The 24925-nt window shown below is 46.4% G+C and overlaps 1 protein-coding gene and 1 long non-coding RNA gene across 3 annotated transcripts in view; one reads left to right on the forward strand and one right to left on the reverse strand.

Annotated features, from left to right (window-relative positions):
• LOC100345551 (phospholipid-transporting ATPase FetA) overlaps positions 1-24925 on the forward strand; it is a 114268-nt gene that overhangs the window by 80256 nt on the left and 9087 nt on the right. The window contains exons 14-24 of the mRNA XM_008270096.5: positions 1744-1940; positions 5274-5482; positions 7797-7840; positions 10963-11125; positions 13163-13351; positions 14362-14477; positions 19326-19490; positions 21422-21533; positions 22800-22905; positions 23282-23429; positions 23962-24145. Coding sequence (XP_008268318.3) covers positions 1744-1940; positions 5274-5482; positions 7797-7840; positions 10963-11125; positions 13163-13351; positions 14362-14477; positions 19326-19490; positions 21422-21533; positions 22800-22905; positions 23282-23429; positions 23962-24145 — 1633 coding nt within the window. The remainder of the gene's footprint in view (positions 1-1743; positions 1941-5273; positions 5483-7796; positions 7841-10962; positions 11126-13162; positions 13352-14361; positions 14478-19325; positions 19491-21421; positions 21534-22799; positions 22906-23281; positions 23430-23961; positions 24146-24925) is intronic.
• The window catches only part of LOC127490675 (uncharacterized), a 57640-nt gene that overhangs the window by 16808 nt on the left and 15907 nt on the right, over positions 1-24925 (reverse strand). The gene's annotated exons all lie outside the window — the stretch shown is intronic.

Consider the following 24925-nt stretch of genomic DNA (forward strand, 5'->3'; position numbering starts at 1 on the left):
GTTCTAGTCCTGGCTGCTCCACTTCAGATCCAGCTCTCTGCTATGGCCTGGAAAAGCAGTAGAAGATGGCTCAAGTGCTTGGACCCCTGCACCCGCATGGGAGACCAGGAGGAAGCTCCTGGCTCCGGGCTCTGGATCTGCACAGCATTGGCTGTTGCGACCAACTGGGGAGTGAACCAGCAGATGGAAGACCTCTCTCGCTGCCTCTTCTTTTCTCTCTGTATATCTGATTTTCAAATAAAATAAATCTTTAAAAAAAAAAAAAGGCGCTGGTTCCTGTCGACTCATGGTCTGACAGTGGTGGCAGTGCACATCCCTGGAATCCACTGGTCATTCTCAGTTGTCCTGGCAAGTAGGAAGGAAGCAGGGGTGCTGAAAGTCACCCTGCAATTTATTAAACTGCTGTAGAGGGTTTCAGATTATTTATGCTAATAATTTTACTTTCCCATTTTTTTCCTACTGGAGCTGATGAGTTAGGACATGGCAGAGTGGCAAGCGGAGAAATACAGACTCGAGTTTCATATTGGCCACATAGACTATCCAGAGAGGAAGGGCAAGACCAGTAGAGCTAATCACTGAGGCTTAATCTGAGCCGTGAGAAACGTTCTAACACAGCTCATGTGAGTCTTGTGTCCATATGACTCACTGAGAAGAAGGGTGAGGCTGTGGAGCAAGATGGAGAAGGAAGGGTTTTATGTCCCAGACAGACCCCCCCACACACACACTCCGTCACAAAGAGCTGAGCTACTCAGTGTGAATCCGTACTGGCTTAGGAATAGGAGCATATTTTACTCTGCCCTTTCCCGATGCTACTCTCTCTCCCAACCCCTCACCCTACCCTCAAATCTGTTTTTGATATTGAAAGATACTGAATATTGGTCATTTTTAAATTATAAAGGTATTACTAATATGTTTGTAAATAATGTGTCTTTTAGAGCTACAATATGTTACTTATAGATACAATTATGTCACGTGAGAGATTTTCCTAAAATAATAGAGAAGGCACCAGAAGAGGAGGTTCAGATGAAATACCTAACTGTGATTTGATTATTGTTGACTGCATGATAGCTAGATGGTACGTGGGGATTCATTATACTACCTATGCGCTCTACAACAAAAAGTGTCTGAGGTTGTGCCCAATTAGACCTGTTCCTCCTGTCTTCCTTCTCACATCTTCAAAGTCTTTCCCATTTGTGCCACAAAGATGAGATTGTCCAGCAAGGGGAAGGTTCGCTTTGAACCAGCAGCACTTTGTGACCAAGATGTGAAGCCACTGGGGAGACTTGGGGAGGTACATGATGATGCCACCATGCCTTCTCGGAGGCACACAAGCGTGTGGTGCCGCATTTTAGACTCTTGTGAAACTAGCACCTTACTCTAAGAATGGTTCTCCAACTGGTTCAGAACCTGTTTCTTCTACTCAGTAGTAAGAGACTGTAGGCAAAATACTTGCCACTGTCAATACCAACATTAAATCAAATATGTGAGGCACTTATCACAGTTCTTATCTCTTAATTAGTACTTAATGTATTTTAGCTATTATTATCTCCCTTCAAAATCCCAAAGATGGTTCCTGCTTGGACTCTTTCCTGTCCTGTATACAGCTGCCCAGAGCCTGTGAATGCTAAGGCCTCCCTGCCCTCCAAGGAGACAGACTTTGTTGAGAGATAAGGCTCCAAAAGCAGAACTGAAATGGCATGTACTTTGAATGAGATGTTCATTTAACTCTTTTTTTTTTAATAGATTTTCCTGTTTTTAATCGTCATGTGTCTTATGCTAGCAATTGGGCATGGCATTTGGGAGAACAAGATTGGCTACTACTTCCAGATTTTTCTGCCATGGGAAAATTATGTCTCTTCATCATTTGTCTCTTCTCTCTTCATTTTCTGGTCCTACTTCATTGTTCTCAACACCATGGTGCCCATTTCCCTCTACGTCAGGTAGGCTTCTTTGATCACTTTGGGTTATGGGGGAAGAAGCTGTTTTCATAGGTTCTGCTAAAGTTTTCCAGCTAGAGTGTAGACTTTTAAAAAGCATTTACTATGTGCTCTTTGACCATTTCTTTTCCACAATGCCTGTTATACGAGATACTCTAAATGTCCAGAGATTACATAAATGCCTTCTGTGTCCAGAATACTGGTTCATACAAAAGGAAAATCAGCCCTGCCCTCAAATTGTAATGGAAGTGACTAAATAAGGCACAGAAACACATGAAACCATTCAAGGAAGTGCACACAGGTTTGGTGATGCTGAAGCACAGGCCGGGTAGTCTCTCGTGTGCCAGTAAGATGAGGTCCATTCACCCCTCAGTCACTCAGGCAGACTCAGAATGCATTTCCCACAGAAACAGATGAATGACACAGGCATGTGAATGTAGCTTCAGTTCCTAAAAGTTGGAGAAAAGATAAAGGAGGATTTTCCTCCCTATTTCATAAGCACCTTGGACAAAAATTTGGAATAGATGACAGAAACCTTTATCATATATATATATATATATTTGACAGGCAGAGTGGACAGTGAGAGAGAGAGACAGAGAGAAAGGTCTTCCTTTTGCCGTTGGTTCACCCTCCAATGGCCACCACAGCCTGCGCGCTACAGCCGGCGCATCGCGCTGATCTGATGGCAGGAGCCATTTGTTTTTCCTGGTCTCCCATGGGGTGCAGGGCCCAAGCACTTGGGCCATCCTCCACTGCACTCCCTGGCCACAGCAGAGAGCTGGCCTGGAAGAGGGGCAACCGGGACAGAATCTGGCACCCCGACTGGGACTAGAACCCAGTGTGGCGGTGCCACAAGGCGGAGGATTAGCCTAGTGAGCCACAGCGCCGGCCTTCTTTACCATATTTCTAATCTTCCTTTTCAAGTCTAAGCATTCCTTGTATATACACATATCCAGACACATTTTCATGTCCTCCCTTCCAGGTTCCCTAAACCCTTAACTGTGCTATTCCAGCCCAAAAGCACCCTATATAACCAAAATACCTTATTTAATAAGTATGTATTGATCACCTACTATGTGTCAAGCGCCATACAAGGTGCTAGAAATGGAAACATGTATAATACAATAAGACAGTCCTTTCCCTATAGAAGCTTGAAATTTAGCTTTAAAAAAACCTCAAAAACCTGATATATAAATAAAGAATTATGGTGCAATATAAAAATAATGCAATAGAGGACCAGCACTGTGGCATAGTGGGTAAAACCACTGCCTGCAGTGCCGGCATCCCATATGGGTGCCAATTCGAATCCCGGCTGCTCCACTTCTGATCCATCTCTCTGCAATAGCCTGGGAAAAACAATAGAGGGTGACCCAAATTCTTGGGCCCCTGAACCCACGTGGGAGACCCGAAAGAAGTTCCTGGATCCTGGCTTTGGATCAGCACAGCTCTGGCCATTGCGGCCATTTGGGGAGTGAACTAGCAGATGGAAGATAGACCTCTCTCTCTCTCTCTCTCTACCTCTCTCTCTCTCTCTCTGCCTCTGCCTCTCTGTAACTTTGCCTTTCAAATAAATAAATTTTTAATAATAATAATAATTCAATAATAATAATGCAATAGAAATGTGTATAACTGTTCTAGTGGTCTCAAGAAGGAATGGACTAGTTCTACCTGGAGGTAGTATTTGTCAAACAGAATATAGGGAAGGAAGATGGCAAGCAGAAAGTTCTGCATATAAAAAGGGGAGAAGGGCCGGCGCCGCGGCTCACTAGGCTAATCCTCTGCCTAGCGGCGCCGGCACACCGGGTTCTAGTCCCGGTTGGGGCGCCGGATTCTGTCCCGGTTGCCCCTCTTCCAGGCCAGCTCTCTGCTGTGGCCAGGGAGGGCAGTGGAGGATGGCCCAAGTGCTTGGGCCCTGCACCCCATGGGAGACCAGGAAAAGTACCTGGCTCCTGGCTCCTGCCATCGGATCAGCGCGGTGCGCCGGCCGCAGCGCACTGGCCGCGGCGGCCATTGGAGGGTGAACCAACGGCAAAGGAAGACCTTTCTCTCTGTCTCTCTCTCTCACTGTCCACTCTGCCTGTCAAAAAAAAAAAGGGGGGGGGGGGAGAAGGTTTCCAAAAGTGTGATCTGTTCATACAACAATGAATAGGCAGACTCGGGTGTTAGATGGTCGTTTAAGGTCAGATCCATAAAATCCTTAAATTCCAGGCCAAAGAGTTCGGATTCTGTCCCAAAGAATGAGCAAAGGTCTTTCTAAGAAACGACCAGGCTGAGGTTTGTGCTTGGAGGGAGAACAGTGGTGGCTGATTCGGTAAAGGACAGGAAGGTCTCATGACTCCAAGCAGGAGGATCCTGGGAAAGAGTCAGTGATGAGAACCTGGACATCTCCTCCCTCACCCCAGAAGTAAAACCCCCCATCTCTCGGCACCCTCTCTCGGGCAGATGTTGCAATGAGGCAGCTAGTGCACACTCAGCCTGAGTGATGACAAGGAAGGGGCTCCTTAAACATCCTCACTGTTAAAATGAAGATGCGTGTCAAGCCGGAAGAGTCTGCAATAGACGAGTAGTATGTGACCAAGGCGGGAGGAGACTTCACATCAAATGAGGAGGGCATAGGAGGACGAGGCCCACCAGAGGCAGGTGGGCTCTGCTCGGAGCGCATCAGGGGTCGGCCCATAAATTATTTCCGACTTTCACAGCTTCTTCCTTTCTTCTAAAACAGGTCTGGGGGAACGTCCTGCCCACAGGCTGTGTAAGGCCCATGAAAGCACTTGGTCTGACCCTACCAAGGCAACTGCAGGCAGGACTCGAAATTCAGTAACTATAGGAGGCTCACTGTTTAAGCTGATCATTCTGTATAGCCCGCAAATGATGTTGTAAATACCCAAGTGCCCCTTCGCGGGGCAAAGGTCCCCACTCCTGTCCTAAAACAAAGAAACTCTGGGTGTGCCAGGGTTCTCTTCTCCACATGGCAGCAGCAGCTCTCTGATTAGGCCAGTGCAGCCTTTTCTAAGTCAACTGTTATTCAATCTTGCGTGATTACAGAAGTTCAAAAATTGTGACTTTTCCCTGGACTCAATTTGGAAGAAGAAGAAAGTGTGAAAGGAGGGTATGAGTCAGACAGGTTTCTCAGGTGTATCTGTGTCCGGTTGATGAAGCCTGTGCGTAGCATCCTGTGAGAATACTGAGTGGTGGGAAAGTCCTTCAGGAGAGCAGGGAGTTGGGATAGCGTGATTGTCGGTACAGGTACCGTGCTCTGGGAAGGAGGAAGCCAGGAAGATATATTCACTTGTCTGGCTCTGACCCAGCATCCCTCTTTTCTTGCTTTCTCCTTAGTGTTGAACTAATAAGACTGGGCAACAGTTACTATATCAACTGGGATCAGAAGATGTTTTATGCACCAAAGAACACTCCAGCACAGGCTCGCACCACTACCCTTAATGAGGAACTTGGACAGGTTAAATATGTTTTCTCCGACAAAACAGGGACCTTGACTCAGAACATCATGATTTTCCACAAGTGTTCTATTAATGGGACTCTCTATGGTATGCATGTCTCCCTGCCTTCCCTGAGTCCTGGGAAATTTCTATTTTGCAGATTGTTTTCAAGAGCAATGTAGCTCTACATCTATAAGCCTCTGAACTCTATATTTGCCTCTTATTCTCTCTGTTCACTAAGAAAGAACACCCTGCCCGTTCCATTCTAACCCAAAAGCTTTTATTTGGCACCTTCTAGATGCAATCCATTTTGTTGGGTATTGAGAAAACCAAGATGTACAAGACTTAATCTCTGTCCTCAAGGAGTTCCCAATGCCTTGAGGAAAAGCAATAGCTCAGTTCACTCTCGTGTTAAATGAGATAAACGTTGGTCAAAGGGCACAAAGTTTAGTTAAACAAGAGAAATAAGTTTTTGAACTCTATTCCACAGCATGGAGATCATAATTAATAACAATGTGTGATATATTTCAAAATTACTAAAAGAGTGGGGAGCCAGTGCCAAGGCACAGTAGGTTAATCCTCCACCTGCAGCACTGGCATCCCATATGGGTGCTGGGTTCTAGTCCCAGCTGCTCTTCTTCCAGTCCAGCTCTCTGCTGTGGCCCAGGAGTGCAGTGGAGGATGGCCCAAGGGCCCTGCACCCGCATGGGAGACCAGGAGGAAGCACCTGGCTCTTGGCTTCGGATCGGCACAGCTCCAGCCACAACAGCCATTTGGGGGGTGAACCAACAGACAGAAGACCTTTCTCTCTGTCTCTCCTTCTCACTGTCTGTAACTCTACCTCTCAAATAAATAAATAAAATATTTTTAAAAAATTACTAAAAGAGTGGATTTTAAATATTCTCACAAAAAAAACTGAATATGTGAAATGATGGGTATATTAATTAGCTTGATATAATCATTCTATACTGTATACAAATACGAAAATACCACAGTGTGCTCATAAATATATAAAATTGTCAATTGATAGTAAATAAAAAAATAAATCAGAGCAGCAAGTATGCTACTGAAACTGCTGATCTGCTGACTCCCCTCTAGAACACTAAGTGGCACTGAGGGGTAGCTTGATGAGGGCCAGTCCCTCATTTGTCTGCCATCTCGTGACTGAACACTCAGGGCCCCAGCCAGCACAGGAAGGTGATCACATCTGAAAAGCTAAGAGCACAGGGGGAGTTCTTCTGGGGTGATGAAAAGGTTCTGAAACTAGAGAAAGGTGAGAGCTGCACAGCATCGTTAATGGACTACACGATCCTAAATTGTACACTTTGTTATTGTATGTTATGTGAATTTCACCTCAATAAAAAAATTAAAATTTTAAATAGAAACTAGAGCTCTCTAATATTTCCCATTACCCCTACCAAAAAAACTTTTCATATGCTTAAATTCAAAAGACTCATTTTTAAATAAGTTAATTTGGATGGGGATCTAAGTTCTCTGGCTCATTGTGAGACCTACCCGTAAACTGGGTAAGACTGGAAAGGCCATACGTATTTGTGCGCTTGGCATCAGGACCGTTTTCCACCGCCAACCTGTCTGTGTTATCCATTGGTGAAGAATCCTAACACACTAGCACCAAGTTCACATCTCTTCTAGGTGACTTTTCTGATTGGAGGGCTTCCAAGGGATGAAGTCTCTCCCGGATCAAGTGACTAACCTGTAGCCTCACCTTACTCTCACTTTGGGGACAAGAGCTGAGGTCCAACCCTTTACATCAGCATAGGAAAAGGAACTCAGTGGACGTTGTGGGCTATGTGACCTGATGGGTTTTGAGGCAGCTTGACTACAAGTCTAGGGTGAAGAATCAGAAGAAATGTTTTTTTTTTTTTAAAGAAACCCTACTTTATTAGCACCACGCTCTAACCAACTGAGCTAACCAGCCACCTAAAACCTGCCTTAAATTACTGTATGACTCAGAAATTCCATTCCTAAGTAGCCCATCAACAGATGAATGAATAAACAAAATGTGGCATATGCATGCAATTGAATATTATTCAGCCAGAAAAAGTAGTACAGTTTGACACAAACTACAACATGTATGAAACTTGAAAATGTTACACTAGGTGAAAAAAGCCAGACACAGAACGACAAATGTTGTCTGATTCTACTTACAATACATATCTAGAAGATGCAAGTTCATAGAGACAGAAAGATTCAAGGTGGTTACCAGGGCTGGGGCTGGGCAGGAACGGGATGTTTCTATTTGGGGTGGTTATTGCTCAATGCTGGGAGTGTAATTCATGCCTCTGAATTTCACAATCAAAATGGGACATTTGTTGGATAGATAATCATGATAAAAAAAAATACATTTACAAATCCTCCTGTAAACCCTTGTCAAGTCTTTGCTCTGTTTACTTACCGACAGGTGATGTGATTGACAAGACCGGAGAGAAGGTAGCAGTCTCAGAGGTGAGTGAGTGCACTTCCCTGGGAATGCACGTGGGAGCAGTTGGAGGCTGTGTGGCTCGGAGCCATCTTACTACAAGCTGGGACTCGGTGCCTGGAACATGAATGCCTATTTCTACCGGAAGGACTTTTGAGGTTTTTTTTTTCCTTAATGAAAATGCCTTTAATGGCTTTTTTTTCTCCTTAAAAATGCTCAATATAAAAAAGAAATTGAAATAATACAGAAATTTTGAAGAAGAAAATAAAAATTACTCAATCGCATTTAGGTAATCAGTGTGAAATTTGGGAGTATATCCTTTCAGATGCATTTCAGATGTATGTACATGCATACATACGCACATCTCAATCCAGATGAAAATAGAGAGGGGAAGAGGGAGAGAAAATTAAAATGCACCTGCTATGTCCAGCTTCCTTTTGTTCACTTGGCCCTATGTTGTGGTTGTATTTCCACGTGAGTAGATCTAGATATATCTCATCATTTGAAGGAGTATGTAGAATTCAATTGTTCAAGCCTCGATGTGCCTTAAGTTATTTAACCAACCCCTTCCTTAAATCCTTTTTCTTTTCTTTTGCTATTTCCAATAGTACCTCAGTAAGCATCGTGGTACACACATTTTTGTCTACTTTTCTAATAATTATTCCCTTAGAATAAAATCCCAGAAGTAAAATTGGTTGTCCAAAGGGTAGCCACAGGGCCAGCCACCTCCTACAATGCCAGCATCCCATTTGCACACCAGTTCGAGTTCAAATCCCAGTTACTCCACTTCCAATCTAGCTGCCTGGGAAAGCAGCAGAAGATGGCCCAATTCCTTGAGCTTCTACACCCAAGTGGGAGACCTGGATGAAGCTCCTGGCTTCGGCCTGGCTTAGCCCCAGTCATTGTGGCCATTTGGGGACTGACCCAGCAGATGGAAGATCTCTCTATATATATATAACTCTGCCTATCAAACAAATTAAATAAATCTTTAAAAAAAGGTAGCCATATTTTAATGCATTTCTTATTGCCACGTTGCCCTCCAGATAGATTTGAACTACTTTATAATATCACCAAAAATATGGCACTTCCTTTTTCCCTATATCTTGACCATAGCGAGTATTATGATTAATCTGTGGCGATCTAATTGATGAAAAATAAAACCTCACTTGCCTCTCTTTGATTACTAACTGAGTTAAATCACTTTCATGTGCTTATTTCCTTCCCTTTCCCAATCTCTTTATTTCCCATTTTCACTTACTTGGTAATCTTAGCCCTTTCTTAAATTTGAGAGTGTTCTTTCACAGTGAAAATAACAGCTCTTCCTTTAACTGGTGTATATATATTACAATTGTTTTTCCCATTTTATCCTGGCAGTTTTTAATCTTTTTTATTTATTTGAAAGAATCGCAGAGATAGAGTGAGTGACAGAGAGATCTTCCATCCACTGGTTCACTCCCCAAATGGCCACATTAGCCATCTTGCTAGTCCAATAGATTCTCCTTGCTGCTACCAGAGGACTTCCTCTGACACGGATGTGGCAGTTTCACTTCCAGTACAAAATTCCTGTGACCCCTGTGAATAAGAAAGTAATGCTGGATCTGGCCCTTACCTTCCTCTCCAAGTCTCATCACCCACCAGCCTCTAGCTTTGACGAATGTGCCAGTATAAGAGTCCAGTTCTAGAAAAGCCTCAAGGAATGATATAATGTGTGGGTTTTTTAAGATTTATTTATTTATTTTGAAAGAGTTACACAGAGAGAGAAGGAGAGGCAGAGAGAGAGAGAGAGAGAGGTCTTCCATCCCCTGGTTCACTCCCCAACTGGCTGCAACAGCTGGAGCTGTGCCAATCCAAAGCCAGGAACTTCTTCTGGGTCTCCCATGTGTGTGCAGGGGCCCAAGCACTTGGGCCACCTTCTACTGCTTTCCCAGGCACATTAGCAGGGAGCTAGCCATTAGAAGCGGAGCAGCCAGGACTCAAACCAGCACCTATAATGGATGCTGGCACTGGAGGCGACGGCTTTACCTGCTACACCACAGTGCCGCCCATGATATAATGTTTTATGATAATTTACTGAAATGAACTTCCCTGAGTTCATAAGTCTGTTTGGCCAGGTCAAGGGCTTGGCTGACCATCTTACTGTGACTAAACCCCCTTTAGATGAGTTAATAGGAAAGAGTTGATGTAACTCACTACAAGCTCCTCTTTCCTCCCTAGAGAACCAAGCAGGACAATTGTGTCTGAATTTGATATATGTTGGGGCCCAGACCAGGTAGCACCACAGCTATGGAGAACGGAAGAAAGATCTGTGCAAGTTCTGGTATAGGCAGGAGAAATGTGTTAGTCACATCATACTCCAGAGCTGAGCTGAACCAGAAAAAAAGTGTTTTCCCAAGGTGACCACTTGCAGCCTAGCTGAAAGGGAGAATAAGAGTCAAGGTCTCTAAAGGAGCCAAGGTCATATCCTGGGAAACCGTTAGTGAATAGTAGGTCCAAAGAGGGAGGTGAGAGCTAAAATAGGAGCAAATGGCCCAAATGGCCAGGAGGATCAGAGGCCCGAAGGATCAGGGACGCTGATGGATGAAGCAAAATGAAGTCTGTGGACAACAAGCATGTACTGAAGCTTCCTTGTCATATGGCCTTGCCTCTGTCTTGCAATATTCCTCTCTAGTCTCCTTCTAATGCTTGTGGGACCAAAGAGGAACAGTGCAACATGGTGATACCACCATACCTAGGACTGTGTTCCCTTGTCAGCACCCAAATTCAGGCAGGAAGCAACCAGAAAGAAGACTCTCTGGACACCACTTCCTGTTAGGGAGCACTTGCCTTCTAATATCCTCCGGTTGGATTATTATGAGTTTGGGACTCAGAAGAGTAGAGTGTGAGGATGGCCATTAGTCGTTCAGAGTAGCTGAGCTCAGGAAGGGTCTGTGCTCAGCCTGTCTCCTGTGCAAAGGATGTTTTCCGGCCCCTGTGAACGGATGATCCAGGTCAGAGCTACAGTGGCCTTAGAAAGCAGCAGTGCCTCCTCTGCTTATCTTGCTTTGCCCTTCTCGTCCTCCTAAATGCTCTCAACACATTCCAGAGATCGCCCCCAATTTGTCCATAAAGTGTCAAGCCTGCTAAATATGTTCCGACTTATATGTTGCAGAAAGACAAGATCGACTTTGCCTACAACAAACTGGCTGATCCTAAGTTTTCATTTTATGACAAGACTTTGGTGGAAGCGGTGACAAAGGGAGATCCCTGGGTACACTTGTTTTTCCTGTCACTCTCATTGTGTCATACGGTGATGTCAGAGGAGAAAGTAGAAGGTGAGGAGAGGCCTCAGGCCTCATGGACTGGGAATGTGTGGCAGAGTCTGGGTTGGTTGCTGATGGGCGTGCTCAGTGATCTGTGGTGGCCTAATGTACGACAACCAACAGATACTCAACACAAGCTGTGAGCTTCCCATCACTGGAGATACCCAAGCAGAATATATGCCCTGGTTTAGAAGAGTCATTAAATAGGGGGTCAGATGTGGTGCCATTGAAAGGAGCTTCTGATCTTGAAATTCTGTGATGTCCTGTCCATTTGAATTGTCCCTCAGATCAGCCCCACTAGCTCGGATAAGGCTTCCTAAAGGAAGAGTTGAGGTGTCCTCTGTCACTTCACAATTTAAAGGCATCTCCACATATCCTTGTTTCTTTAGTAACCAAATGTGACTGTGTCACCCATCAGTTTACCCAAACCTTTTTCAAAGCAATGAGAAGTAGCTGATTATAAATTTAAAAGACATTTTTTTCCTTAACAAACAAGAATTTAGGCAGCCAATCCTTTAAAGCCAATGTGCTCTTTAATATACTCTTACCAGTTTGAATACTGTAAATATGTATGTATGTATGTATGTAAATATCACTTTATGGTGTTATAAATTGCTTTCATTTATATCACCTCCTACAATCTTCACAGTAGTCCTCTGAGATAGGCAAACCCAGAAAATTGACCCCCATTTTATAGAGAAAGAAACTAAAGGTAAAAAAGATTAAGTCCCTTGCCTAAAATCCTACCATCAAGAAGGACATGAGAAGTCAAATCTTATGTCTCCCCCACCCCCCAAGCTCCACCCTACCACATGCCTCTCTGGATCTGCCATTCCAACAAGCTGCTGGTATTGGAAGCATACTTGGCTTCGTCTTCATTTGCACACAAGAAAATGGCCTCATTTGCCCAGCAGGAACATCATCTATTCAACCTAAAATTACACTCCTCCACTCCCTCATTCACAAGTTGAGTCTTGTTGATGCCTGTTTTAAAAATCAAATTGCATGTAAGTGTAGATATTGCCAATAATCTAAGAGAAAAAATAAGATGCCAAATGGGGCCACACAGACTGGCCTTGACAAAAATACTGCTATGTAGACACATGTTCCTGCCTTTACCATGCCCAAGCCTAGACTGTGCAGTCCAGATGTGTATGATTCTAGATAACATGATGGCATTTCTCTCAAGTGATAAGTAGTCAACGAAGCCAATTGTGTCTTTTGCTAGGGACAGGTCAACAATCTATGGTCCATTGGCTAAATCTGGCACATTATCTGTTTTTATAAAGCCCAAGAATGATTTTGTTTTCTTTGAATGGTTGAGGAAAAAAGTCAACATAGTTTTGTGACATATAAAAGCTATCTCAAATTCACATTTCAGTACCCATAAAATTTTACTAAAACACTGAAAAAATCATATTGACCTTCAGAAGTCCCAAAATGTACCATAGGTTGTGGTAACGCCCTAACATAGGAGATCCAGAAATGGCTAATAGCAGATCAGAAGCCTGATCTCACGGATGAGCCATTTAGCTTCCCAGGGTAGTTTCAAGGGTGATACCATTCATTCACGTAGGTATTTTTCGTTGTTTGCTAAACCATCAAGCTTATCCACTCAGAGCAGTGTTTACCAATGTTGTGGTCATCTTCTGCAGGAACACCTTACACTACATACATGAGAATCACCCAAGAGATTGGTTAAAAGTTCAGTTTCCTTCCAGATTTTGTGGCTCTGGGCCTAGTAAGTTTGGGTGGGGTACAGAAACCTGCATTTTTAGCAGGATCCCTGAACCACCTGGTGATAATTGCTGTTTCGTTGGTTTGTGTATGTTGCCTATACCATGTATCTTTGTAATACTAACTCAGGGCTATGGAATGACTTGAAAATATTCTGAAGGAACAGTGGCACACACATTCTATGCAGTCTGGACTTTTAGTGGCAAACTTGTGGGAAAGTTTTGAAGAAAGAGGTCCTCTCCTGGGCTCCATTCTGGGTGGACTTCAGCACTCATCTACGTGGGCCCTGCTTGCCCTCTTCTCTCCTGTCAGGTGAGCTTGTGTACCAGGCTCAGTCCCCCGACGAAGGCGCCCTGGTCACTGCTGCCAGGAACTTTGGCTTTGTGTTCCGTTCCCGCACCTCTGAGACAATCACGGTGGTAGAAATGGGGGAAACAAGAGTCTACCAGCTGCTGGCGATTTTGGACTTCAACAATGTGCGCAAGAGGATGTCTGTTATTGGTAGGTGCACCTCTCCAGCCGGCCTTCTCCCCTTCTTTGAACTTCATGCACATTCACAGGTTGACTTTCTCTTACCTACACACAAATGCTTTCCCCCACTCACATGTCTTCTTGTAGGTCCTGTGCCACACACACATACATAGCCATTCACACTCCCACACTCTCCCTCATAGTACACACACACAACACACACACATGGAGACTTGCTACCATATGCCAAGTCTCTTCTCTGGTGTCCCTGGGTAATGGCTTGTCAGTACCTTCAAAGCCAAGATATGGACAGAGATTAAATTCATAAAGCCTGGACATGGAGTAAGATAGGAACAGATAACACAGTTGACCCTTGTAGCTGCAGTTTCCACATCCATGGATTCAACCAAATGTGGATTGAAAATTTTTGAAAAAATTTGCATCTGTTCTGAATGCTACATTTTTTTCCTTATTATTCCCTAAACAATACAGGGTAGCAACTATTTACATGGCACTTACGTTGTTAGACATTGTAAGGAAAATAGAGATGATTGAATGCATCTGGGAAAGAGGCATAGGTTATGTGCAAGTCCTATACTACCTTACAAAGGCACTTGAGCATGCGCATATTTTAGTATGGGGGGCGGGGCAGAGCCAATTTCCCTACAGATACCAAGGGACAACTGTGGAAGGGAAGTTCATTCTGTCTTGCTCTCTCTGTCAGTTTGGGACTCAGACTGAAAAAGGAAGGACATTTTCCATCCTTGGTCCTTGCTGGGTGAGGGCCTTGCTCTGGGCTTAGATTGAGAAGCTAAATGTGATTCTACATCAGAATATTCATCCCACAGAGGATACTGAACACATGGAAGCATGCATTCCATCAGCCCTTCCCACACCGTCACCCTCAGCCCGTCATTTATCCTGTGCCTAGCCTCTAAAGGTATCCGGAACAAATGTCAGAGGCAGCAGTCACCTGCTGTCCCTCGGCAGCCCAGACCATAGCCCTGCGTGCTCACCTTGTTCCATCTGCTTATTTGTAGTGCGGACGCCTGAAAATCGGGTAATGTTGTTCTGCAAGGGCGCAGACACCATCATCTGTGAGCTGCTTCATCCAGCCTGTATTTCCCTCTGTGATGTGACCCTGGAACACTTAGATGTAAGTAGGTTACAAGAGAGGGAAGCTGGGAGTGGTTCTCTGTCTCTGGAAATGTGTCCATATGTGTGTCCCCGTGTCAGTGTGTTTTTAAGGGGGAGTATATTGATATCTGTGTCTCTTTAGTTGGTGGAAGAATAAAACTACCTCATCTGGGAGATTCTCACTGGCCACGTTGCCAAGTTCTGTGTCAACGAGTTGGATGGGACAGGAACCACAGCCGTGATGAAACTGTGCCTTTGGGAACACTTATAGCATCAGAATTGCTCTGGTTCCTGGCTCAGAAGGTCCCAAGGTCAGACCTGGAATTTGTTTCAGAACAGGGTCTGCTGCCCTGGGAGGGCCACCCCAGCAGCCTCTGTGAGAACAGACAGCCTTTAGGGCATAGAGCAGCAAGCCCCATTTCTGAGCTATCTAGGGGCTGTCTGATACCTCCCTCTGCTGTCCACAGGATTGGAATCCCCAAGGATGCCCCATATCTGACCCTATGGTCACCCTCTGGGATTCCAGATATATCAAAAAGAGAAAGCGATTCAGCCTGCTGATGTCAGAAAGCAAAGCCGGATTTGTGCTCCCTGGGGTTTCTACCCCTAAACCTGGATATACAGAAGCTTGTGGGAGTAAGGAGAGAGCGAAAGACAGGATGGGCGGGGGTCAGGTTAAAATGTTTATATTCATTATATTTATTAAAGTAAATAGAATAGAGAGAATGCTACTTTATTAGGCTATTTTGGCCTGACTCTGTGTTAATCCATAGCCAAAAGTCAGGGAACAAGTAGGCCGTGAGCACCTGACGAGATGTTCCACGTCGTTAGTCGTCAGGGAAACGTGAATCAAAGCTTGTGTAACATAAACCACATTATAGCTAGCTGAGATGGCTAAAGCAGAAAAGTGCTCAGACAGTAACGAGCTTCAACAAGGATGGAGACGTTATCACCTCCATACGTCGTTTACGGGGAGGTAAAATGGCGCCGCTGCTTGGCAAGAGTCTGGCACTTCCTCAAAGGGTGAAGGATAAGGTTATCGTGCAACCCATCATCTCCACGGCTAGGTGCGTTTCCCGGGCGAGGTCACGACGGGGAGTGTCCATCAGGGGCCGAGGGATACATGGAACGCGCCGGAATGGCGTTTGTCAATAAAAAGAAATGCGACACTAACGCAGGCTACAACACGGGAACAGTACGCAAAGTGAAAGAAGCCAGTCACCAAAGGCCGCACGTCGCATGACTCCCACTCGATGAACTGCGGTCTCCAGCCCAGGCTACACCACAGAGACAGGGAGTAAAGCAGTTGGTGCCAAGGGCTGGGGGAAAGGGAAACGTGCTTTTTAAATGCTCCCAAGTTGTACACCCCAAGAGTGAATTTTAGAGTGTATGAAGTATATCCCAAGTTAAAATAAGTCAGTGACATATCCTAGGTAAGACAGCTCTTATGTCTTACTCGGTTTCCCAGAGGCCACAAGATTCCCTGTGGGCGGGTCTCCTTATCTGTTAATCTTCCAGAACACATGGCTTGGACACCTTTCCAGAGAGCATTTCCACAGACTGGCTGCAGAGGGAGTGGTAAGGCTGTGTCATAGCTCTCCACACAGTGCCAGCTACCAAGCTTAAGAGTAGGGCCTGACTGTCCTGTCATCTGTCAGCCATTAATGATGAGCCTGAGAGAGTCCAACACACACACCCACACACACACACATACACACAAGTAGGGATAAACACTATTGCTAACATATCCGCTAAGTGACTTGTTGAGTTGACTAATGTGCTGTTAAGGTTCTCAAGTCCTCTCCTCTGTATCCCAGGTAAAACCAGTTTCTGGCTCCTGCCTGTCCCCTTCCTCATTAGTCAGGAGACTTTGTACACTGGCATTGAAACATTACAGCAGTGGTTTGTTTTTTTTTTTTTTTTTAAAGATTTGTTTATTAAGAGGCAGAGTTACAGACACAGAGAGGGAGAAACAGAGAGGTCTTCCATCCACTGGTTCACTCCCCAGATGGCCACAATGGCTGGAGCTGCATTGACTCAAAGCCAGGAGCCAGGAGCTTCTTCCAGGTCTCCATGTGGGTGCAGGGGCCCAAGCACTTTGGCCATTTTATACTGCTTTGCCAGGTCATAGCAGAGAGCTAGATCAGAAGAGGAGCGGCTGGGATTCGAACCATCACCTTTGTGGGATGCCAGCACTGCAGGCAGATGCTTAACCTACTACACCACAGCACTGGCCCCTACAGCAATGTTTTACTGCACCAATTTTATGCAATATGTGTTAACTTTTCTGAGGCAAGCCAAAAGTAAATTTCTCAAGGTTTTTGCTGCCTTCTTGTGCAGCATTTGATGGAAGATTTTTTTAAATATTTATTTATTTGAAAGTCACGGAGAGACAGAGAGAAAGAGAGAGATCTTGCATCTGCCAGTTCATCCCCCAAATGATCACAGTGGCCAGCACTGTGCCTGGCTGAAGCCAGGAGCCAAGAGCTTCATCTGGGTCTCCCACATGGGTGGTAGGGATCCGAACACTTGGGTCATCTTCTGCTGCCTTTCCCAGGCCATTTGAGGGAACTAGATTGGAAATTGAACAGCTGAGACTCAAATCAGTGCCTATATGGGATATCAGCATTGCAAGTGGCAGCTTTACCTGCTGTGCCACAGTGCCAGCCCCAGAAAATCTTTTATACATTCATAATAGATAAAAATGTATCAAGCTGAAAACCTTTTTTTTTTAACCTTAAACTATGTGCCAGGATTTTTGTCAAAATTGTCAGATAAGTTAAATTTAAATTGTGTTCTATTAACCAATGTGAACATATTTCTGTAAGCATAGCTATGTTGAAATAAAGTTTCTAAAAATCAAAAATAAATAAAACCAGTTTCTACGTACATTACTTCTTTCTTAAGAAGTCTCCTGGGGCTGGCACTGTGGCAAAGTGGGTTACACCTTGGCCTGAAGCACTGGCATCCCATATGGGCACTGGTTCGAGACCTGGTTGCTCCACTTCGAATCCAGCTCTCTACTATGGCCTGGGAAAGCAGTAGAAGATGGCCCAAGTCCTTGGGCTCCTGCACCCACGTGGGAGACCTGGAAGAAGCTCCTGACTCCTGGCTTCAGATCAGTGCAGCTCCAGCCGTAGCAGCCTCTTGGGGAGTAAACCAGCGGATGGAAGACCTCTCTTTCTGCCTCTCCTTCTCTCTCTGTGTAACTCTGACTTTCAAATAAATAAATAAATATTAAAAAAAAAAAAGTCTCCTGAGATATCTGGGGCTTTCAAAGCTGCCCATAGTACAGAGGCTTTAGAGATGGCATTTCCTACATGTAAGCCTTTTGTTAATTTCACCTAACAGTGAACATCACACACACAGGAGCCACACAGGGAACTAGGAGCAAATTCTGTTTCTTTTTGCTTTTAAACCCTAAAGTAAATTACTTTGTAGTTCACTATAGCAGCAATTATGTAGAATTGTTGCTTTATGGCCAGTGCCGCGGCTCAATAGGCTAATCCTCCACCTTGCAGCACCGGCACACCGGGTTCTAGTCCCGATTGGGGCGCCGGATTCTGTCCCGGTTGCCCCTCTTCCAAGCCAGCTCTCTGCTATGGCCAGGGAGTGCAGTGGAAGATGGCCCAAGTGCTTGGGCCCTGCACTCACATGGGAGACCAGGAGAAGCACCTGGCTCCTGCCATCGGATCAGCGCAGTGTGCTGGCTGCAGCGCGCTGGCCGTGGCGGCCATTGGAGGGTGAACCAGTGGCAAAAGGAAGACCTTTCTCTCTGTCTCTCTCTCACTGTCCACTCTGCCTGTCAAAAAAAAAAAAAATGTTGCTTTATGTGCCATTCTCAATATACAAAATCTAGTCTTAACCCAGAGTTAAACAGATGTGAGTTCTTCCCTAAACCACCCATTCTCTCACCCAGCCTCTTATATGACCTACACTCCTGCAAGGTGGCTATGGTTAGTGGCCAAGGAGCAGAAAGACGCTAACTCACCCAGAGAGCCTTTTAGCAGTGGCCTCAGGAACACAGCTGGCTACTTGTAATCAACTGAGCTAACAGAGGTAAAGAACCACACAAGTTGAGGGGCTGGCACTGTGAAGGCTAAGCCTCCCCCTATGGTGCCGGCATCCCATATGGGTGCCAGTTCATGTCCCAGCTGCTCCTTCTCCAATCCAACTCTCTGCTATGGCCTGGGAAAGTTATATGTGATGGCCCAACTGCTTCGGCCCCTGCACCCACATGGGAAACCCAGAAGAAGCTCCTGGCTTCTGGTTTCAGATTGGCTCAGCTCCGGTCTTTGTGGCCATTTGGGGAGTGAACCAGCAGATGGAAGACCTTTCCCTCTGTCTCTCCCTCTATAACTCCGCCTCTCAAATAAATAAATAAAATCTTTAAAAAAAAATACTGAGTTTTGAAGAAGGAAGAAATGGAGAAGAGGAAAATTAAGATGAGTATATGCTTATTTAAAAGAAGTAGCATTTTTATTATTTGTATATCAATTTCTTGTTATTATTCATAGTCTTCATTGTCCTCTCTTTAGAGGGTGAATTATCCCAATTTTACAAGAAGGAAACCTAGAGGACTTGGTTTTTCAAGTCACATAGCAAATTATCTATAGTGAATTATAAACTATAACTAAATCTAGAATCTTCTGTCTCAGAAATACTCTCAATCTTCCAGCTTATGCTGGCTCCATTCCTGGGACATTTTGCTGAAAAAATCCAGTGGCTGCTTTCTTCTTAAACTGGGGACAATGCTGACAATTAAATCCTATTTTGCAGGCAGATGAGACCTGTGGAGTGAGTCTGCCACTCCCTTAACTGGGCCTTGGTCCAGCCCAAGCCCACCTGTCACACATATGTCTTCCAGGATTTTGCCAGTGAAGGGCTCCGCACACTCATGGTGGCCTACCGCGAACTGGACAACAAGTTCTTCCGGACCTGGAGCGTGAAGCACGGTGAAGCCTGTCTGTCTTTGGATAATCGGGAAAAAAAATTATCAATTGTCTATGAAGAGGTTGAAAAGGACTTGATGGTTAGTGTCAGGAAACCAGGGGCAGGCTAGGGGTGGGTCGGCTGCCAACAGACTGTGCGAAGGTCCTGAGGGTGACTTTCAGAGGATCGATGGCTGCGGGCTCTCTCTGAGAGGAGGGAGGCAGCCCTGGCAGGAACGCTCCGGAGCTCTGTGCCAGGGAACTGGCTCCTGGAATGTAAGTTGATTCTGTATACTTTGGATCCTCTGAATCCATAATGAAAAATGCATTAGCTGTAATTTTTATCTTTCTGGCAGTGTTCCTTATCTTTAAGCTGCTCCCAGAAGCTAAGTAATGTAGGAGAAATCAGGATCTGCATAATGCACAGATTAGGGAACCTGTAATGAACTGATGGAATAGTCAAGACAAAAGAAATTCACTCATTCTTCCATTTATTAAGTGCCTCCTGTGTACCAGGCACTGGGCCTGTGGCAATAAGCAGACAAAAAGTAACATATGTAATATGTCAAATGGGGAAAGTGTTAAGGGGAAAAATAAAGTCAGGAAGAAAGGGGGTGCCGGCAGATGCTCTGTGTTTTGGAGCAGGGTGGAAGGGAAGCATTACTACTATTTTTTAAGATTTATTTTACTTATTTGAAAGGCAGAGTGACAGAGAGCAAGAGATAGAAAGAGATCATCCATCTGATGGTTCAACTCCCTAAATAGCCACAACAGTCATGTTTGGGCCAAGCTGAAGCCAGGAACCAGGAACTCTGTCTGGGTGTCCCGTGTGGGTTCAGGTCTATGCACTCAGACCATCTCCACTGCCTTCCCAGGCCCATTTGCAGGCAGCTGGATCAAAAGCAGAGCAGTTAGGACTCAAACTGGCGCTCTGATAGGGGATGCCAGCATCACAGGCAGTGGCTTAACCTGCTGCACCTGACAACACCGGTGCCTGGCCACTATTGTAAACAAGGTGGTTAGCTGTCAGTGGAAGGAGGACCTGCAGAAGGTGGCAAGCATAGCTTTCCAAACAGAAGTAATGGCAAGAGAAAACCCCCTGGAAAAGGAGCAGGCCCAGCTTGTCAGCTGGACAGCAAGGCAGCCAGTGTGGCTGGAACAGTGTAAGGAGGAAAGAACAGAAGGACACAGAGAAAGAGGGCCCGCTGGAGTGTGAGAGAGGGAAGACACGGCAGTGGGCCAGGATTCTTTTAGTCCCTTGAAGGGCCCTAGTGGGTATAGTGGGGAACCTGCCAGTCCTTGTAGGGTTACAGGAAATGCTACAGTGGATACAGGGATCCTTCGTGTAGAATCCACCACTTGCAGGGCCAGGAAGCATGCTATGAAGCAAAGGAAGAAAACAAAACAGAGATGGGGTGGGGGGTGGGGCAGCGCCATGGCTCACTTGGTTAATCCTCCACCTGCAGTGCCAGCATCCCATATGGGCGCCGGGTTCTAGTCCCAATTGCTCCTCTTCCAGTCCAGCTCTCTGCTGTGGCCTGGGAAGACAGTGGAGGATGGCCCAGGTGCTTGGGCCCTGCACCCGCATGGAAGACCAGGAGGAAGCACCTGGCTCCTGGCTTCGGATCGGTGCAGCGCCAGCCGTAGTGGCAATCTGGGGAGTGAACCAACGGAAAAAGGAAGACCTTTCTCTCAGTCTGTCTCTCTCACTGTCTATGACTCTACCTGTCAAAACACAAAACAAAACAAAACAAAAAAACAGATGGTTTAGAAGTAGCACATAGCTTCATGTGTGACTGGGGCCAGACTTCCCCATCCGGTCCCTAACTTCCTGTGCTCCACGTTTGATTTCAGTGTGCGGTTGAAAAGCTGACTGTGTGCGGAGCAGTTTGCTGAGCTTCGCACCCTGGGAGTCTCAGGCCACACCAGTGCCAGCTCGCTGGCCAGAGACTGAGGTCCCGGCGCAGTTGTTGGGAAGCGGTGGATGCTGTGACTCCGCCTTCTCCTCACTCACTGCTATCTCTGTTTGAAGCTGTTAGGGGCCACAGCCATCGAGGACAAGCTGCAAGATGGAGTCCCTGAGACAGTCATGACCCTGAGCAAAGCCAAAATTAAAATATGGGTTTTAACTGGAGATAAGCAAGGTAAAGGGGAGCGCCTGGCCTGGCCTGGCCTCTTCCCTGCCCACGTTAGCCATCTCTTTTCTTCTTTCCTTTTTTTCAAAAGTGACTTTCCTGACAAACAACTTGGAACTCACTTCCAGTCCGTACAGGACGCCTCCCTTCCCAGGCTGGGATAATTTGCTGAGTACACACTTCATGTCAGATGCTGTATCAGGCACCGAGAACCTGGGGATGAATCTGTCTCCCACCAACTATAAGCTCCCGACCTTAGAGTTGTCTTTGTGCCCTCTCCATTGTCGCAAAGGGGCCCTTTCTCGCCAGATCCCACTGATGGACGTGAAAACCTCCCCACCCTACCGCCGCCTGAGTTCAGTTGTACATCTGCAAAAGCTTGAACTCTTCTCTGTTTCTTGCTCTTAATAATTGCAGCATAACCTATTTGCAATCATCATTTCTCTCTCCCTCAGACCCTGGGTTTTTAACTTAATCCCCTGCTCAGGACCTACAGTAGCTCTGCGTGGTAAAGACAAGACATCTCTATCGGGCCTTCAAGACCTTGAATGGCCAGTTCCTCCAGCATATCCCAGTCAGCGCAATTCTTACCTAGGGCCTCTATGTGGGCTGTTTACCCCTGGACACGCCTTTTCCTTCCCTTCAACAGGCCTTCCTCCAAGGAAGTTTCTGTGATAATCACAACCTCTCCCCTGAATTCTGATACCACTTGTAGTCAGAGATTCAGGACTTAATTTAATTTTTTCTCCAGTATGAATTTATTCTACATTCTGGATTTCTTAATGTCAAGGAAAGATACAACTGAAACATATCTCGATCCTCCAAAAAAATCTATAACAGACATGGGCACAGTGCTGTTCAAAGCAATACGTCCTGATTGCCTGGAGAACTGGAATCAGACCGGAATTACTTTAAGAAACAGGGGGAGGTTGTCTAGGGAAGGCTAGGCCAGAGTGACCCTAGTTGTTGGTTAGTAACTCGTAAGTCTGTTCCTGTGGGTGTTTGAATATGGCCACCACTGATTCTTGAAAAACATTCTGAGTGCCCCCATGGCAAATGTGGGCAAAGGAACTATGCCTGCCACTGTTAAAGACCCTCTCCCTGTACACTGTGAACACCCTGTCCCTGTACACTGTGAACACCCTGTCCCTATACACTGTGAACACCCTGTCCCTATACACTGTGAACACCCCATCCTTGTACACTGTGAACACCCTGTCCCTGTCTAGAAACACTCACCAAAATGAGACCTGTGCCCCTCCCCCCCCACTATAGAAACTGCGGTAAACATTGCCTACTCCTGTAATATATTCGAAGACGAAATGGACGAGGTGTTCACCGTGAAAGGCAAGGACAGTGAGACTGTTCGTCAAGAACTCAGGTACCAATAGAACGGCCACACTCGGCCCTCGGACCTAAGCTTTCCCAGCCATCTCTTCTCCCAGTGTCGCCCCTGCACCACCAGAAGGAATAGGGGAGAAATGGAGAAAGAGAAGACAGAAAGCTGAACTCTCGAGAGACTGTCACAAAGCACCGTTCGCTAAAGGAGTTGGAGTGTAGGTGGCGGAACAGTGTGGCATAGGGATGGCCAGGGACCTAAGACAGTGGCAGGTGCCAGGAAGCAGTGGAGTCTGAGGTCCCAGCTGGTGCTTTGCAAGAGGCCCTATACTCCCCACTGCCCTGCCCCCCGCCCCGGCCCGCTTTCTCCAGGGCTCCACTGTCCTCCCTAAGCTCTGACCACTACTCTTGGCTTGCAGGAAAGCAAGGAGCAAGATGAAACCCGATTCTCTCCTGGACTCAGACCCAGTGAACATTTTCCTCGCCAAGAAGCACAAAGCACTCTTCACAATGCCTGAAGAGGTGCCCAATGGCAGCTACGGTTTGGTCATCAATGGCTACAGTCTGGTGGGCAACACAGAGCTACGATTCTGTTTCCTCCTCCCAGGGGCCTCTCTTCCCCAGCCCAACCCACCCCAGCAGAATTTCAAGTCCCCTTTCTCAGCCTCTGAGCTGCGCTCTGGCCCTCCCTGGGTGCCCTTGCCTGAACGACACCTCTCCCGGGGAATCTAGGCAGGAGTCAGTGAAGAAAGGCCAGTGAACGCATAGTCTTTCCTGATCCAAATCCTTCGTACGCTGTGGGCGGTCACTTAGGGGAGGGGGAAAGCAAGCAGGGCCAGGTCCTCCAAGAAGCACCTTAGCCTGGCGGTGCTGTCAATTGACTTGTTGGCTGCTCTCCCCCTGGAGGCTGGGTCAGATGGGAGGATGTTTAGGACATACTCAGGGGCTTGGCGATCCTGGGGGGCGGGGCACCTTGGGAGCAGGTGTTCCTGCCCTGGGAGGGACAGGAAAGTATGGAGGATGGGGAAGGGCCTGAGAAGGTCCTGCCCTCACAGCCTCTGGGGGCAACCTGAAGAGTGGGTGTGTCCCGGTGCTGCAGGCCCACGCTCTAGAAGGGGACGTGGAGTTGGAACTGCTGCGAGTGGCGTGCATGTGCAAAGGGGTGATCTGCTGCCGGATGACACCCCTTCAGAAGGCCCAGGTGGTAGAGCTGGTGAAGAGGTACAAGAAGGTGGTGACACTGGCCATCGGGGATGGGGCCAATGACGTCAGCATGATCAAAGGCATGTGAGGGCAGGGGGACAGCAGACCCCAGCCGTGGGCTTGCCCCTTCCTTCCTCTGTGGGCAAAACTGAGCTGGGTGGTACTGTGTTCAGGCTCACACCCCTGCCTATCGAATGCGTTCTACATTTCTACTGGTTCTGCAGCTCCCTTCATGCTCCTCCACACCTGCACTCTCACTTATTTCCACATGCATTCATCGGCCCGCAGGCATGCACACACTCACATTCCTGCGCACACACACAGGGCTCACACAAGGACACATGCATGCATTCACAGAGCAATACAACCACCACACCAGCCTTTGGGGTCAGCATCACGGCCCACAGAAAGAACCCTTGGTCAGGAGTCCTAGTCTGTTCCTGTTTTGAAAGGCTGCAGCCTGTGAGCCCAGTGCAGCCCCGAGACTGTGGCTCCCAAGAGCCTGCGCTGGCTCCCCTTGCTGGAGAGCAGGTGACTTCCTGATCGCTTCCAGTAAACAGAAACAGAAGCAAATGGCCAAAGCCTACTGGCTTCATTTCAGGTGAATGTCATTAGTCTCCAGCAGTCTGTAGATCTGTGAGATGTAGATGAAACCTTCAGGTCCTCAGACCCAACCTCCCTCCCACTCAGGAAATACCAGTGGCTAGGCCAGCCTCAGCTTCACTGCTAAGCTGTGCTCTTGCTCTCTTCATCCGTCTTTAGGACCTCTCTGGTTCTTATGGCCTTAGAGATTTCAATTGTCCCATCAAGCAATGCAATAATACAATAAATACAAAATACAAGATCAGTGAATTTGGCCA

The sequence above is a fragment of the Oryctolagus cuniculus genome, chromosome 1, assembly GCF_051225735.1.
Source record: "Oryctolagus cuniculus isolate XC-2025 breed Fujian yellow rabbit chromosome 1, ASM5122573v1, whole genome shotgun sequence".
NCBI lineage: Eukaryota > Metazoa > Chordata > Mammalia > Lagomorpha > Leporidae > Oryctolagus > Oryctolagus cuniculus.